Source organism: Chlamydotis macqueenii, chromosome 2 (assembly GCF_036417535.1).
Source record: "Chlamydotis macqueenii isolate bChlMac1 chromosome 2, bChlMac1.mat, whole genome shotgun sequence".
NCBI lineage: Eukaryota > Metazoa > Chordata > Aves > Otidiformes > Otididae > Chlamydotis > Chlamydotis macqueenii.
Window position 1 is genome coordinate 99,539,343 of NC_141557.1, and position 18,420 is coordinate 99,557,762.

The 18,420-nt window shown below is 40.3% G+C and overlaps 1 protein-coding gene across 5 annotated transcripts in view; it reads right to left on the bottom strand.

The window, feature by feature from the left end:
• The window catches only part of CARMIL1 (capping protein regulator and myosin 1 linker 1), a 194,852-nt gene that overhangs the window by 12,957 nt on the left and 163,475 nt on the right, over positions 1 to 18,420 (bottom strand). For 2 of the 5 annotated variants that reach the window (XM_086740527.1, XM_086740523.1), the window contains exons 30-35: positions 15,416 to 15,433; positions 11,199 to 11,265; positions 10,683 to 10,879; positions 7,029 to 7,135; positions 4,833 to 5,265; positions 375 to 453 (exon numbers count right to left, since the gene is read on the bottom strand). In XM_086740527.1, coding sequence (XP_086596653.1) covers positions 375 to 453; positions 4,833 to 5,265; positions 7,029 to 7,135; positions 10,683 to 10,879; positions 11,199 to 11,265; positions 15,416 to 15,433 — 901 coding nt within the window. The remainder of the gene's footprint in view (positions 1 to 374; positions 454 to 4,832; positions 5,266 to 7,028; positions 7,136 to 10,682; positions 10,880 to 11,198; positions 11,266 to 15,415; positions 15,434 to 18,420) is intronic. The other 3 variants (XM_086740528.1, XM_086740525.1, XM_086740524.1) reach the window with 2 other exon arrangements.

Sequence of the window (18,420 nt, forward strand, 5' to 3'; positions counted from 1 at the left end):
TCACTTCTTTGTGTGCAGACATTTTTGCTGCCTCCTGGGTTCAGCTTCAGCTTTGCTGATCTCATTACAGCACCCTTGTGAAGGCGCTCCAGGCACGTGCACCGAGTACTTTCCCTCCTGTGAAATGCGGAACACAAGAGTAAAGCACGAGAGTAAATGCTGAGCCATCAACTCAGCCCTAGAGCTGACTCCATGAAAACTGCTGTCAAAAACAATACAAAAAGTAAGCTTGTTTCTAATCCTTTCCACTTTGCATAAGCTCATATTTTGCTTAAGCAACTGTAGGCACACAATTTGGAAAGGGAAGTGAGATTTTGAGGTAAGGCATTTCAAATTTTCTAGAAAGAATTTATATCAAGAAAACCAAAAGGTACCTGTACCACTTCCATCCAGTCGCTCTGAGCTCATCGCCGTGTCAAAAGACTCTCTGGGAGTTGTGTCATTCCCAAGTTTCTGAAAGAGTGAGAAAAGCTCTCATATTAATAATATATCTCTAATTAATATAACTCAGTGATTCTGTTAGGGAAAAAGGTCTAATTTGGAAGCCATAAGGCAGAGAAAGCAGTGATAGTAATAAATGGTAGACTCTTGCTCCTTGTTTCTGTTCCAGGTCTTGGAGACCTCAGTAAGAAGAAAAGGACACTGATGTGACAACTAATGCTGCCACACAGCTAGCAAAGCTGCAGTGACACCCTGCGACCTAAACCACAGGTCTGCTAAAGTACAGGAGTTGAAACTAAAGATGCTAGTTGCAAAGAGTCTTTTCTTCGAAAGTACCTCTGTATTTTAAAATTCCTTGTTTAGATTTAAAATAAGATTTTTTTTTTTTCCTGAAGATCTAGGTTTTGAATATAAGACTGCTGAAAGGATCCTATGCTCATCTGCATACCAGAATAACTTTTGATTTTAGATAACTTAAAACTACAGAAGCTGCAGCACCTACATATTTACAGGATTTCTTTAAAAACAAATAGACCTTACTTCTTGAAAGATGTTTAAAGCTGCCCATTCACAAGGGCTGCTGGATGCTCAGTACCTCTAAAGAAAGGGGGACTCTTGTTTACGTGATGATATTTTACTAAGTCTTCTGTTCTCAAAAATAGCTTTCCTAACAACCTGGCCACAAAAGAAAAGGTACAAAGACTTTTGTCATATCATATACAAAGCCTCTTTTTAATAAAATAAAGAAAAGGATAGAGATGCTGAGTGCCTGTCATTCCTGCGTAAGACCCTGCAGGGTAACAGTACCTCCTGACCTCTCCACTAAGTACAGGTGTGCACTTAAAATGGCACGCAGCATTAAGGAGGATGCTATTACAGTTGTCATTAAAATTCCTGTACTGTAAAACTACCACAATACATAACTGTCCACTCTAAAGGATTATATTTCTACAGGTTTTAAGTATAAAACTGTCCGTACGTTGAAAACCAGGTGTAAGCCAAACAACAAAGTCTTCTGGTCAGAAGCACTCTAGAAATGCAATGACTCGTCGTGTCAGAACGTTAAGCTATGGTGCTCACACGGACAAAACAAAGTCCCCTCCAAAGCTAGCAGGAACATCATGCTTTGTACCACTGGGTGAAAACTCAGTTTTTATTTCCGTTTCTTGACTACCATTGATATTTTGACTGAATTCTCACCTCTCCACGTCCTAAAGCCATGCGTTTCTTTGTAAGACTGTCTTGGCTATATTTCAAAGATAATACCGCTCTCTACTGGATTTTTCTTCCATATCTTGGAAAAAAACACTTTGAGAAGTGAATTTACCAACAATTTCTTCACGGAATGTGAATTCTCATAAATTTTCACCAAAATACTCATTTTCCTGTGTAAATATTGAAGATATATGCATAACACTTAGCTACAGTAAATGACTTTTAATAGAGCTGTACGACAGTATGAAAACTAATTTCACTGTAACTCCTTCCCCCCTCCCTAGTTATGGGACTACGTGGAAACATGACCACGTACAGAGATGTGTTCAAAAGCCAGTGCTGGCTTCTATTAGTGTAGTACTTACAAATGCAATTAGGATGTTAGCATGTTTGCCTGCCTACTGTACACACACATTACAAACTGCTTATGGTCCCGAGACAAGGCTAAACACTTGCTGCAAAAATTTACGCTGAGCTGTCAATCATGTCAGATAAATGCAGGTGAATTTATCATGCAGATAAACAATGACCAGTCTTTCAATAGGAATTCATGTGAGGTTGGGAAATACTGCAGAGCTGGGTGCCATCAGGAGTAAACAAACAGGTTAGAGATGATCTTGCTCTGCTCATAGGTCTTCCTTGAGGAATTTAAAAATCCAGTCTGTAAACACTAGATGGAGCTAAAAGATCTTTTTATGTACACCCAGAGGCAACACTAATCTGCAAATACTCATCTCTACTGCTAATTCGCATGTTGTATCCTAAGCAAAAGAAAACAAAAAAGCGTTTACCATCTTTCCATCTACTGTGCACCTGCTCATCACTTGTATCTGTAACAAGACTGTGGTAGGGTATGAATGGAATAGTAAATTCCTTCTGGCTTTGTTTTCACATAAAACAGCTCAGAATATAAGCAGCCATCTGCACCTTAAAGGAAAATACAATTTTCTATCACACTGGAATTCTGATAAAATTGAAGATGTTAGGGAAGTCGAGGTCATTCACATCCTAAACAATGTAACAGCAGTGGGATGCTGTCCTGCAGCTCAACCATCAGGATACCGTATGACTTTTCACTTTCATGAATATCATGAATAAAAGCGCAAAACTAAATTATTCAATATTGCGATCTAGGATGAAGTATGTGAAAAATTCTTTTGAACAGCAGTTCAATTTTGTGTGATCTGGACAACATTAAGAATGGATAACTCAGTGCCCTGCTGTGTACAGATTCCTATTTCAACTCAGTTCTCTTGTCACTCTTAAAAAAAAAATAAAAAGATCTACTTTTGCATTCCATAAATATAAATTCTTAAAAATTCTAACAAAAATAAGATCAATAAGACTATTTTCTATTTTCTTGATAATTAAACCTGAATGAAGAGGGCTAACCTTTCCAACCAGCAAAAAAGCAAAAGGTGGAAAAAAATACTGGGAAAAGGCAACGATTTTTCTCTTTGACAGATGAAATTCAAGTTTTCAATCAATGCTATGAAAGCTCATCAATCAAATATTCTCCCCACTTAAAAAAAAAAGAGACATGCTAATAGTCTACCTTAGTCACATCATTCCAGATCTAACTAACTCTAGAAGACAAATGTTAAAAACTTGAAGAGTTCTTGTTGCTGTAACAAGATGTATAAAAAAAAAATTATACAGTTGTAAAAAATTATATGATTTGGAGTAGGTTGGTATTTTGCAAGCTATTTAAAATCATATGGCATTTAACTTGAAAACTTAGTGTTTTAGAAATCAATGAGACTATTTATGGGCACTACTCACTACCACTGAGAAAGGTGGGAATTAGTCATTTCTTGAGAAAAATAATTTTTATACCAAGGATCCCCTTAATAAGCCATTGACTACTGTGTTAATTTCACTCTGCTTATTAGAAGATCCCAGTGTCTGCAGGAATGGTTCAGACATCATGGCAAGCACTTTAAGACAATGAAGAAAGGTAAAAATGAACTTTTGGGTGCCTTGCTCGTCACAGCAAGACAATTCTGCAATGTGTTAAAGGAAGGAAAAACAGCAAAGCTGCAGATGAGCTTGTTGTAAGGTAACACATTCCAAATTATGGGGGATAACGGTGGGGAACGGATAGCACCTGAGGGCCCTGTACGTTGAAGAGGAAGAAAGCAGTGAAAAAAAGGCTGATCCCTTGGTAATTTTAGAACCTGCCAACTGCAGCTGGGAGGAAGCAGAGGATGACAATGGGGGAGTTCAGTGGGAAACGGGCATCAGGCAAAATAGGTTGGCACAAAGCGCTTTGGAGCAACTCAACACTATATTCCACTCCGCACACTTGCAAAGTGAAGTGGAGCTCCTGCCCAGCATGAACACTTCACAGAGGAGAAAATTAGAGAGTGAAGGGAATCTGGACAGATAATTGGGAATAGATTGTTGTTTTTATTTTTTTTTTAAAGTATGCTTATTTTCTTTGAGTGTTAGTATTTGAAATACAGAAATCAAAGGCATAAAAATAATTAGCCGTGGTACAAAAGAACATAGAAATAAAAAAGTGCAACAGAAAAAGCATAAGCTGATTAGCTGTAAAACAGTGCCTGGAAGCCAGATTTACTTCTCTGGATGGAACATATAATTTAAAATACAGTACATCTCTCCACCTTTCTACATCATCGTCCAAAAGAGAAGAGTACAGATAGCTACCCCTGTAGTTAACTCTGCCAAAACACTTGAGGTACCAGTGTGCAGGGGGCACACAGTAAGGAGTCTGTCCTAGCTTTACCTTCGCTTCCATTACACGTGAACAAACCAGGCATCATATAGAGTGGAGACATCCAAACTGTGCTTACTAATCAGCCCAAAATTACTCTGTAATACATGCAAACAATTACATGTCCTCTTCCATGCTTATGATGGCCTGACATCAAGCACAAGAGCCAATGTCACCTCCTCCACAAGTGGAGAGAAAGTGCAGGCTTAAGAGTGCATCTCCTGCTCCTCATATGCAGCCTAGTCCTTGGCCAGGGTATTCGTGTTCAACCACTGCAGCAGAGAGCAATCCTCTTACAGGAACACCATAATCCCTGGTGGAAAGCAGGACCGTGTCAAGCCCCAGCCACCAACCCTTGTAGACCCAACCCACATCCCCTGAAGACATCTAGCTCTTGCTCATTTTTTCAACAACTCAAAAGAAATCAAATTGCCTTCACCTTCTGAGCAGAGGCTGCTCTCTTCTCCTGCTTGGCTTTCATTTCTGCGAGAAGTCCACTGCCCATCACTTGCACGCCATACCTCCGGCCTCCTTGTGGACTTCCTTTGCTGTCACCCCTCTCTGCTTTTGCCACATCGTCTGCCTGTGCCTCCTCCAGCGAGTCTGGTGTCTTTAATTCCTCGGATCGTTCTGTACCACCGTTCTGCTCTGCAGGCTTTACCTCCTTCTTGCCTGTGTCAAGAGCTGGACTTTTTGTAGCAACCTTGGGTGAGGAGGGCTCCTCTGCCACCAAGACAGTCTGAGGACGTTCTGATTTGGAGCCTCTTGATTTGATTAAGTTAAGGAAACCACTCTTCCTTGAGTCCCTTTTCTTCTTCTCATCACCTGCTTCACTGGGCTCACTGCTGTCTGAAGTTTTAGTTGATGGTCTCCTAATAAAAGACACATATTTTAAACTCTCCTCCACCCCTCTCCTCCCTCTCTTTTAAATATGACTTCTCCTGGGCAAAGTCAATCTTTTATATGATCCATACATTCCCCTAGGCCAAATCGTTAGCTGCTGTCTCTAAATTAAAAACTGGACAATTAACATTGATTATAGGCTCCTGTGGACTCCTGTGCTGCCTTATGCATGGTATAATGAAGAGAGGCAGCCGTTTCATCTGCACTGTGCACTCAGCTGTTTCCAACACCACTGAGGTGTTGCTTCAGTAGAGTGCTGTGCAAGTTGTCTACACATAGACAATTTCACTCTGCTTTGTTTCCAGAGTGCACTACCTCCAGTTTTTATCTGCCCATTAGGAAAAGGAGAACAACTGATCCAGGCATGTGATTCACACAGCTTTTGGGGGACCTTGTCCCTTAAGGGTCCTGCTTGAAATAGGAACTAGTTGGCACAGCCACTTTCTCTCCAATAAGGAAAATGAAGAGGCCACCTTTATAGTGCAGACACTTATCCTCAATGCCCGCCCCCCCAAAAAAAAACCCACCACAACAACAACAACAAAAAAAAAAAAAACCCAAAAAACCACCAACCCCAAAACAACCCACCTGCTACTAAGATTTTCTACAGGCATCTTACAAGCAGAATATTCACACTTGAGGGGAAAGCTGGGCACATAACATATTTCTTACGAGAAGTCAAACTGGAGAAAGCCACTGGTGCACCAAATGGAGCAAAGATCCTTACCCACAGGCACGGCCAAAGATAGGTACACAGGGATCGTGCAAGTTCATAAGGACATCTGAAACGAGCAGCTGGCAGGCGCCCAAGGGAAGCACAGGAGAATGCAGTAGTCTGCAAGCACCCTGAACTCAATGTGGCTAATCCATTTTTCAAAGCTACCGTAATTTTACCACTACACATAGTATATCACACATGGCTTCACATGTCACTATAGATATTTATAACCTACAGTGACTTTAAAACATTTGCTTTTCCTGCCACAGCTATGTACCAGTTAACATCTAACATTTTCCTTAATGGGTGTCACATACAGCACAGAAAGGGTCATTCCAAGCTGTCTGGAAATTGCCCTAGCTTTCTCATTTATTTATTTAAGTATTCGTGTGTGTGTATGTGTATGAACATGCATGAATGCAAGAACATCTAGTTGCATAGTTCTGTAAATGTACAACCAGGTACAAAGCAATTGCATAAGCTGTATAACTCTTATACAAAGCTGAAGGAGACATCTTTAAGATGAACATATTACCTATATCTGGAATACTACAAATTAGTCAAACATGTCTTTAATATATTTCTAAAACAACATAAGTCTACTGTCATCTCTCAAAACACTGCCCAACAACAGTCCTTCCTAGACAGAGACACTCATGTGTACTACTAGCCCTGGAGAGCAGAACCTCAACCAACACACAGCTCTGTCCCAGCTCTAATGAGCTCTACTGAAGGGTAAAATGAAGTCAACTGAATTATAAAAATAGGCACTAGTCATTAATCCCCTGCATATAGTATATTAAAGCAATTTATTTCAAAGTAGTCACTTTTAAGGAACTGTAATTGAATTCCCAAAGTCTTGACTAAGGTATTTTCTGACTTAAGACAACAGCAACCCTGGATATTGGAAACAGAAATCAAATACAACTTAGAAGGGCTACTTGCCCCACTATCAGGATAGGTTTGGTTTTTTTTTTTTTTTTTAAACTTAACTAAAAAAAAAAATGAACTTACTTTGAATCCATTTTTGTCACTTTCTTGGTGAAAAATTCATCCACGCCTTCATCCACTCTCCCCATGAGGCCATTCTGATCCCCTTCTGGAGGCACTCCAGCAGACACCTGACAGAATGAAAAACTCTCTGGAATTCCCCCTTTAGTCAGGACAGTTGATGTCCTATCAAACGTAAAGTAACTCAAAACACCAGCAATAAATTCTATAATGCAACACATCAGGCCAGGAATCAAATGCCTCGGGCTTCTGAGAATAGAGTACCAGTTCAGTCAGAAAAGAAAAAAAAAGTAGTTAAGGAAAACACAAAACCTGATCAGGTGGGGACCTGAAGAGAAAGTATTTTAAAAATCTAGTTGTTTCCCCTGTTCAGAGAAAAACATATGTTCTGGATTTTGGATTTAGAAACAGAGCTTCAGCAGGCTAACAGAGGCTTTTATAATTAGTTCAATCCAGCACTTCTAAAAGCAGAGACTCTAAATACAGAATCAGGTGTTTCACATCAGGAATCAAACAGATTTTCGCAAACCTGGTCCCTTTCTTTGGTTTCAATGTCCACATTTTGAATGTGGGTGACTGGAGGCATCTAAACTAGGCTGATTTACCTGCCAACTACAAATGCTCTATTAAGATTAGCTGGTGGCTCTGCAGTCTCCTGAAAATTAAACACGCGGTCTTCTGTGAGGATTTTTCACGTGGTCTAGCTCCCATATGTGACTTTGATGTGGAAAAGCTCTATTACCAGTAGAGAGATTTCCTCCAATTTAAATGCCATATGGAAACCTTTTAGGTGTTGACAGAGAACTTCACAAGACCCAACCCAGTTGTGTTCTCGGTAGTACTAATGACGAGGAATCAGTCTGTCACAAAACAGCAGGGTTTATAATTTGGAACAATTTAAATCAAGGAACCTCCTAGTTGTCATGATAACTCAGAGTAATCCTAGCTTCTCTTTTCAGCTGGAAAACACACTCTTTTCTATGCCTCTGAAAAGAAAAACAAATACTCTTAAAAGTTGCTGTTAACATCAAACTCAGCCTCATTAAGCCAGGACAACAGATTGCATAAGAACTAATGCTTTGACACATCCATGAAACTTCTTACTTTCCATAGCTGAACCTTGTCAGAAGCCTAGTACTTACTTTGTTATCAAAGATAATAGTTAATTTTATTGATACCCGCTGTAGCAATGTAATACTGATGTGAAAAGAACCCATCTGGTAATGACTGCTTTGTTGCCAGTCAAATCGCATATTTTCTGTAAAAAACAGTTTTATTCTAAGCAGCACAATGACTTCTCAGACTTCCAACTCTGTCATCCTTGGAGTTTTCTGCAGAGAACTTGTTTAGCTGGAATATCTGACACTAGGCAGCAATGCATATACTGACATCTGGGTTGGTTACACCAGTGCTGGTTGTCTCAATGTAAATATTTACCTTCTCAATCAAAAACCAGTTGAGACTGACATTTCCACTGAAACATGTCAACAGAAATGAGAGACCATTTAACATTGATACTGGAGCCCTCCAGATAGTAGGAACAGACGTGTAAATATCAAAAGCAAGTGCATCTTCTGAAGGGGAAGCAATGCAAGAATCCAATCATCTACAGCAAAAGAGAAGATCTATCTCAAAAAAACCACCCCAGTTTGCCTCTGAAAAAGTAGCAAGTTCCTAAAAATGTGCTAAAGATGTACACAAATGTTGACAGCTTAATAAGGTCCAAAAAGTACACGATTTTCTTACAGATATTTATTGCAATGCCTTTTAGTAATCAAAGTTAATGTAAAAGACTGAGCTCTGGTTTATTTCATGTTTTATGCTCCACCTGTCCCAAGTTAAAAGTCTACATTTCTCCCTTTTTTCTCAATTTTTCCCTTTTTTAATACTTTTTTTTTTTAGCTTAAAAAGAACAAACCTGTGTTCCAGCAAAACCAGGGAAGTACAGCTATGATCACCTGAAATCCCTTCCATTACTTAACGGAAATAATGGGAACAGCAAACAACTCAACAGGCCTGCTTTAAGTGGTAGAAAAGGTGAAGATTTTGCCTCTCACATTCCAAGTGCTTTTCCTAACCACTACTTTCTGTGTTCTCTAAGTGCAAAACCAGCAGCAAATCAATTCTGCAAACAATGTCACAGTCCACTCATGACTCTGGCCTTCAAAATTTAGCTTTTTCATTTTTGGAAGCATCAAAGCAAACATCTTAAGTCTTTCAAAAATTTGTTTAGACTTGTTATGAGGTCAGAACTAGTAAGCAATTAAATGGTCCATAAAAACAAGACAGGGACAAATGAGCTGAAGCAAAAAAGTTCCTTTCAATTTCTGCAACTAAATAAACCCCTAATTTCCTAATTAATTCAATATGGATGAGCATTTCCACAACAATCCACCACCAGGGGAAGTAACACTCCTCCTCTACAAGAAGTAAGCTTGTTGAGCAAGACACTGTATGCCCTAGCTCTACGAGTAGTAGCAGAGCACTTGTCCTGTACCTTGACTCCTTCCCCACCTCTGTGCAGACGACACAGGATGCACCGAGTAAGTCTGGAAGAGAGGCAAGTTTAGTAACTGCGAAAAGAGGCGCATTCTGCAGAACTGGAATTGGAAGTAGTAAATACCGATGTGTTTTCACTACAACACAGAGACCAACTCTGTGTTGTCAGCGGTGTCTGACACCTCTATCCTCACCTCTGAAGTGCAAGGGAATGGAAAGCTGGCTTGAATATCCCCTCTGCTTGAAGGATTCTCCTTTTCCAAGTGTGCAAAAAGCACTTATCTGCTGCCTGATCCGATCTTTCCCAGTGTTAGGGAAATTTTCAAGGGTCCTCCTCTGCCGACAATCCTCAGGGAGCAGAAGAGGCCACAGACACTCATTACCAGGCAGCATAACTCAGAGAAGCAACGGCCACCCCTTGATAAGGGTTACTTATCATATCAGCTGTGCTCTGTTGCTGTGAGATAGCTCTAAGTCCTTCAGATCTGTCCTTACATACCCCGAGGACGTAGCATCACAGAAATAAATCTTTATTCATGTGGTATGCCAAGGAAATGGAACTGTGGGAACCCCACACGCATATACTTGGGTTCACACCAATGCCTTTCGTAGACAGACAGTGCTCTTCTGTTTTGCTTTTCTAAGGCAGGCTCCAGCATGAAAAGAAGATCTGTGACTACGCAGATTTGCTGGCCCAAACACCATCTTTAGTTAAGGAGCTGTGGGAAGCTGGGTGTCACAGAGCAGCTCCTCTGAGAGCTGACAGAAATAAGAATTCATGCCAAGTTACTATGTCTTAATGCAGGCAGAAAAAAGGATTAAGACTTAACAAACCCTTGCAATATAATTGAAAAGTCTCATGATATTTTGTGCGTTTCCTGTGAAAGCTCCAAGTATCTCCAGAAACTGCTTTCATGAAAAAACAAAAGCAAATTAAAAAAGGATAAAACATATCCTGGTTTTAGGCTGTGTTAAACAAGACAAAAAGGTTGTAATAGGGATTGCACACTGAAAGACATGAACACCAGAAGAAAAATTAAAAGCCATAAGCAACTACTTAAAACTTTAACAGTTATCATCATTACATTGCAAGACCTGACTTATGGCAAAAAGCAATCGACAGACGACATCACCAGCGATATTTTAACGTAGACTCACTGCTGCTTGGCTGGGCTGCTGCTTTTTATTCCTTTTGGGCCTTAATTTTGTAAAGTGTTCCAGTTTTCTCCCTTCTTCTGATGGCAGCTCTGAAATGAATCCAGAAGTTCGTTTGTCTGGCCTGCTGGAAGGAAATGGTGGGTCTTCTATATGGATAGGTACTTCTTCCAGTGCTTTATCTAGATCAAATTCCATTTCTAAGAGAAATCAAAACTTTCTAATTAGACTTAACATGCTATTTAAAACAAAAGACAATGCCATTCCTCTCTTTTGTGGTAAATAATTGTAAGCACATTTAGAGAACTCAGCCACAACATGTTTGTGAGCAGACAGAGCACTGTGAACAAATATTTACTACCAAACACACTAGAAGAGTCACAAAACAAAGCAATCAGCGTGGGCCTCAAATGCAAAACAGAGAGAGGGAGAGTCACCTGTGCTTTTCAAAAGAGAACTACCTAGAAGAATCTCCGGCAAGCAAAAGAAGCAAAAAGGTTTCAAGAAATTCTCACTTACCAAATGCTCTGGACACCGGCCGGAGCATTCTACTGTGGATGCTTTTCCTTTTTGATTTAGGAGTCATCTATCAATATAAAACAAAACAGAAATTACTTTAGCAGTTTCTTCTGTTTAGCAGACAGAAGAAATGACAAAGAACACCTTTTCCTTCCAACAAATCAGTTCTTCAAGCCTATGTATCATTTCAAGATCTGATTTGGTTTAACACTGGGAGGGAATGGGGTTTTTTTTTTCCTCCTCTTCTGAAACATTCAGACTTCTTTCTAAATTGATATTTTGTTCAACTGACTTTGAACAGAACCAGGAAGGTAGCTTATTCTTCCTATTAAAACTGTAGGCTGTACACAGGACGATTATTTGAATTGTCCAAGCATTAACTCACTGATCCCCAACTGCAAAAAAAAAGGGAACTATTAAAACTTCACCTCTGCATTTGAGATCATGAGGCACAGAAAGCTTAATTACTGTGTCCAGTACTGCACAGTTAGTGACAATACCAGGGATAGTCTCCTTCTTGTTCTGGTTTTTATTTCTGATATGAAATACACTTCCTGAGTTCATTTGTTAGCAACATCCTACTGGGAATGATTAAAATTCAGCTATCTATGCCTCTGGACTCCACTACACAGGTCACCAAGGAAAACACAGTTTTGGAGCACACAACCCTTCTTCAAAAAGCAAAAACACTGTGTAAGTGTTAGGAATATCTCCAGTAAAACACATTACTTCCCTGGGCTTTAGGTACACTGAGAATAGGTGGAAAGTTACCTTGACATACATTCAAAGAGCTACTGAAAGTTATTCTTCTCATCTTCACATTAGCAGAAAAAGGAGTATGGTGCCTTAAGAGCACAAATATCTAGACTTAAGACCCAGTTTTTGTTATTTTTGGAAGAAAGCTGCCCTTATTTTCTTGCCTGAAGTCTTCTGAAGTTTTGCATGGCAAGTAAGACAGTTTTGCTACAGGAAATGCGTGCATCACCAATAACCTCTTTACATAGCTCAGCATTATAAGACTTTCAAACAAAAAGCTGACCTGCAGGTTTTCTAAACAGTTAAAATGACTCAGCTTCTGCAAATATGGGCTCCTTTTGTGGTAGTCATATCGCTGCCTTTAGTGACATCCATATATTTCCACTTACGTGCTAGTCTTGAAGCCTAGTGGCTTCAAATTCGGGGTGTCAGTCAAGAAGCTGTACAGCTCACAACTCATTAACAGATTTGCTAATCAAGTTTAATAGTATCAATTTTATATGAGCCAGAAAAGACATAGTTGTCCTTGATATTTCAGATAAATAATGAATTATTTAAGGTAAACATTTGCTAGTTTTTAATGAACGGAAAGTTCAGTGCACAGACTGGCGTGTACTGAATTCATATTCCCATCCAAAGTTAAGTCAGGAGCATTATTACGTCATTATTCACATGCTCAGGGTTATGACAGATTTTCCTAACAGGAAAGTTATTACCCATCTCCTCAGGATCAGAAAAGGACTTGCAGACAACAGAGCGAGTAGTGATTGTACTGTCCGGGCAACAGAGCTCTGTTTTTATTGCCATGCACATCGCTGGGAAAAAAGATACCTTCAGCTGTTGCAGGTTTCCACTTCCACATTTGACAAGCATCAGTAAATCATACAATAGTTTCAAGACCAGCCAGGAAATAGCTTGCCACCTGAGCAGACTTACCCTGAAGCTAATAAGCAGGCGAAGTATTACTACACCAAAAGGTCAGACATTATTTTCAGAGTTGCCAACAAATTAAAAGCAATGGAGTTGATGGCAAGTGGTCGGAGAGGTGCTGAATTTTTTCAGCCAGAATTGCAGTGGATTGTGCAACTAGTAGGTAGCTGGGCAGCCTCTGAACTGCACACCTTGACACCTGCCAATCCATCACCCAAACCTGAAACAACCAAAGGCATCCACACCTCACATAAGGAAGGGCTGAAGCAGCTGACCATTAGGAGTGACTACCAGTAGTCCCCTGGTTTTATTTCCAGCTGTATCCATTTCTCTTATTAATGTGTATTTGCATGCATTTTGGTCTGCTTGCCCCTTTTTTTTCGGTGCCACAACTGGAAATTACATCTAGTAGGATAATGCAGCAACTCATGTGTGAAAGATCAGAAAGCAGGATAGCAAACAAGGCCGAGGGGAGACAATCACTGAGTAACTTCACAGCCACGGCCAAGTGTTCAGAGTGCTCCTGGATGAACACAGACAAGGGGAGAGCTACATCGGCCCAGGGCACCAATGCAAAACAACACAAGGGAAAGATCTGAGGGTCCTGTGCAGGGACTTAAACGCTCCAAGACATCCCTGACATTCAGGAACAGAATGATTTCATCTTCCTTCTTAGACAAGAAAATGTCCCCAGACGACCCTGCAGAGCTTGTGCTGATGACCGTAAGCCAGTCTCTGGATCGCTGCTGCAACCTACTGTCAGCTTGGCACAATCCATCAGCAGCTTGGTTGCTGGGGATAAAGGCAGAGAAAGAGAGATGCCTCCCATTTGCTTTAACAGCATGAATAACAGCTACACATACACTTTTATTTGAAAACCTTCTGTTTTCTAGCTTATTTAGGAAGTGCACAGATGAAAGGCTTCTTGCCAAATGAACTTTCTAGATCACATACAGAGCAAAATAGGTCAAAGCATTAATTTAAATAGGCCAGTGTGCTTTTTTTACAAAATATTAGACTTAATCTCAGCTTAATATCTCAGACGCTGTGCAGTATGCTACAGCAGCAGAGCACATATTATTACCATAGGAGATATCTGAATTCCTAAGGAAAGATCTCTGCCTCTCCCCAGCCCAGCCTGAGCCCCATTTCCCACAGTTGAAGGTTCAGCAGATGCGCACCTTCTGCCTTCCCACCACCTCTGGCCACACAAGCACAACGCGGCTCTCCTGCATCATGTTTCACTTGGGGTCTTTACAGGGGAATAGCTGTTAATATCAACTCCTTCCACATCTTCCAGGGACCTTCCATTCTAGCAGACCACCTCCTGAACTTCTCCCTTGTTTTGCCTGCTTTTCTGTGAGCACACTGTAGGCTGCCTGGCAGAATAGATAAAAAGATTAAGTGCACCTCTGGGTCTTCAGAGGCCCCCTTGGAAGTCTGCGTGCACTTATGCCACCAAGATCTCTGGAGATGGCTCTACAAAGGTACCCCTCTGCAGCAGATGGGCGTCAACAAACCTCTACCGTTCTCCCAAATAAGGGCTTGTTTAGAGTTAGACACTCTCACGGTTCCAAGCTAACTTTAAACTCCCAGGATCTCTTCCCATGATCACTTTTCCATATTCCTCCCTTCTGACCTCCTTCCTCACAAAACTATCTGAGCTCTCTTGAGTTTTCTTAAATTGTATCACCAACTGTGGAAGAAACACTAGTATCTTGGGAACTAAAAACAACTAAAATCACTTTGTTTTGAGTGCCAGAAAACAACGTGCTTTTAGTAACAGGGTCTCAGATACTCCACATTCCTTTATAATACGAGATAATAGAAATTACTGTCAGTGCTGAGGGATATGCTCATTTCCATGTTTTTATCTTCCTCCAAAGTAACTTGTATTCAATCCTATTAGATGCAGGGATGCTCTGTGACTCTTCTGTCACTCTCTTCTCAAAATATTTCAAATAAACTAATAAACAACTTCGCCCTCCCTCTTGCAATTCAGCTCCCCAATCAGTCTCCCTTCAACCCTCCTTCCTGCAAAATAACGTATGAGTTTTCGGCTTTGAAAATGCACAAGCACAAAAACAGCAGTCAAAAGCTCAAGGTGATTCAACCAGATAAAATACAATTGACCAAACTGAGATAACCTGACATCTCTTCCACCCTAGTGGCAAGAAAGCCCATTTTTATGCCCATTTTTAAGCCATTCTTTCATTAAGCTGGATGATGCTTGAATATAAAACCTAATCAATAGATTTTCTTTCTGAGCAGTAACATTTGTGCTTATACCTCAGACATCAGCACTCTGCTTTGGTTTGGTCTTAAAACCAAGGGATGCTTTAAATTCAGACGCTATGCTAGCTAAACCTTTTTGTAAAATCCAATCTCATTCCTGAAACGTTATTTCATTTGTAGGTGCAGATGGATGGCACTACAGTCTCCCAGGAGATTCACAAGGCAGTACAGAGGCAAATGGAGCACAAAAACATAAACAAGTAGGCCAGAAACAGCAGAGCTAAAAGAATACTTACACTTGTACAGCAGAGAGTCTCCATGCAGCAAAAAAGAAAGAAAAAAAGAATATGAATGGGGAAGACAAAACAATAGCAGTTCTCAGGAAAGGAGGCAAAACCAGAAGTCACCAAAATAAAGAAAACTAAAGCCAAAACACTCAGAAGTCTTAGCAGGAAAGGTGACATGCAAGAATGAGGTTAAAAACCCTTGCATTTGGAGGTGCTGTACACTTTGTGCTTCCAGAGGATAACCAGAGAAGAATGTGAACTCTCTTCTTTTATCTATGTTGGGACAAATTCAGGTTTTCAGATGTTCATTTCCAATATCTGGCACTCGCCAATGGTGCCAACTTGCCACCTGCTGTCCCAAGGTACTGTGTTTTTCCATATTGCTGGCACCAGTAGTGAGAAAAAAAAATTGCAATTCTGTTATTTCCTAGTCCGAAGGAAGCTCCTGAATTAAAAATCAGTAGTTTGTTGTGGAAAGCAGGAGAGTAAGGAAAGCAAAACAAAACTTGTCTTCAAAGTCTGTTCTCCTGAGGTTTAAACTTAATCCAAAGCAACAGTGTTTCTCTTTCCCATAAGGAGCTTTAGATGCATAGGCTTTCAAGCACTTTAGGCATATTAGAAGAATGTTATTCCATTAATACAACATGACCTTTCCTCTCCCCTTCAAAAAAATAAAAGCAGCAGCACAGCCATCATACGAAATGAAGCAATGTCATACCCCATCTCTTGTGTGGCATGCGACCAATCATGCTTCTCCTTATTTTAGAGTAAGAAAAAACAATTATCAGATGTGCAGTTTTGTCTTCAAGCTGAATGGGAACTGCTGCTGTAACAACACTGCAGGTATCAGCAGAGTGTTTGTGGCAGAAGTCATGGTCTGGATTCAACTTCACAGCAAGAAACTGCGGCATTTTAAAATTGATACTGCACTGGTGTTTAATTACCAGCAGTGGAAACAGTCAGCATACAACATGAAGTTCATAATTTAATTGTTGAAGGGATATAAAGGTCAGTTTTTCAATGCTTTGACATTTTCAACACTAATGATCCACTTGTCATGGTTCATACTTCTAAGCTTAACTGTAGCTAAAAGTTTTAAAGATACGATGGGCTATCTCTGAACGGCAAGAACAGTGTTCTTCCACACAGCTCCACTCCTTTGTTTTCCTACTGTCCTCAGATTTTTGTTTGTTTGTTTTGCGGCGTTTCTTTTTTTTTATTTTTTTTCTTTTACCTTCAGAAACTCTGTCTTTATGTAGGAGCTCTCAGCTAACAGTGATTCAGGCAAGGCTCCTCACTACTCCTTTTTGTATGCTATCCACACACGCACGTGCTCTTACTCCATTTCCCTGCCAGAATCCATGTTCTCTCCTCTCTTGCCCATCTTCCATACTACACATCGGAGGTGCCCTGAGATTGCTGGAAAGGCTGTAGAATCCATCGAGAAACATCTTGAAAACTGAAACCATCTTAAAAATAGAGCTCCAGCACACTTCAAAAATCAATCTGCAACACAGTTTCTCTTTCAGATAGCATTCGTGGCAGTACTCCAGTGTGTTCTGTGTATTTAATGCATAGGCAGGAAAGTTATTGATGTTACACAAGCAGCTGGAAATGTGATTAGGACCAAAGTGCAAAGCAATATACATATAACAGGGAGCAATCCCAGGATTTGGAGGAGTTTACAGTCTGTGGTCCTGATCCAGCACAGGCTTGTGGAAACTCCTACCTTCCACACTTGAGTGATCTCACCTAAAGGAGTGTGACTACTGAACTGCTTAAAACTTAAAAGGTGCTAAACAGCTTGCGGGTGGGGAGTAAAGAGGGAGAAGGAGGAGAGGGAGGCACACAGCAGGCAAGGGTTAGACAAGGAAGCACCATTAAGCAAAGAAAAGACTACGGGACTTGCCTGAAGCCACCAAGGAATGTGGCTGCTCTGCAGGGAACCCAGTGCCAAGTCTTCAGACCCCTGAAGTACTACAGACCACAGGCCACCCAACCCTTCCCTTCATTTGCTCTCAGCGTAATTACAAAATAAAGTCGTCTGCCTCACAGTGTGCACGGGACATTTCTAAAGACAAAACATCAGCTCACACCCAAAAATCCCAGTCAAAGGCTACCCAAACTAAATCAGAAATTGCATCGGGAATCACAACAATGTGCCAACTGGGAATGAGCTGTCAAAAAAAAAAATATTTTCAAGGATTCTTCTAGAACATTTCAAACCAGAGCTAAATTGTTTCAGCTGTATGTATTTTGTGGGGTATGCCTTTTTAAGAAAGAGACATAAGAAACCAAAGCATTTTATCACAAATCCTGCTGTTTTCTTTTGCTGTAAGGTATCACAACCTGCAAAGCTGCCATGACACCATCTCAGTTAATCAACATTTCCCATGCTTCTTCTAGTCTAACTAGCTTTGACAGATGTCACACATCTGTTGTTTGATAAAAAAAAAAATTAAAAAAATTCAGGTATTCTTTATAAAGCAGAGCAGTAAATTGAAGAACTTTGCTTTTTTTTGCATATGAATCTCTGGACATACAGGTGTCTCACCAACTGTATCCAAAGCCTTAGAAACCAGAAAGTTGCTATTGCTTACTTCAGCTACTGAAGATTTTATAACATGATTTCCAGGGTAAAACTCTCAGCATGGCTTGTAGAAATTCATCTACGTACTTCCCATGAGCAGCAATGGTACCCTGAATCACCGTCCTTAGAATCTCCCCCTTGAGTGCCATTGTCCTTGGAAAGTTAAAGGCAATGCTAAAATCCATGACAGCTAATGGAGTATTTTACAGGAGACAGGAGAGCAAAGCCACTAACACATCGTTTAGAAGCCAAGGCCGAGCTGCAATAGGAGGCTGTTTGTTGCTACAGCTGTCCTGAATGCAGTGGCTACGCATTTTTACACCAGCAGAGGATCTCGTCTTGACCTTGCACTTCAGAGTTCTGTCCTCTACATGGAAATGCAATCTATAAAAATACAGATATTGTAAATATGACATACAAATAA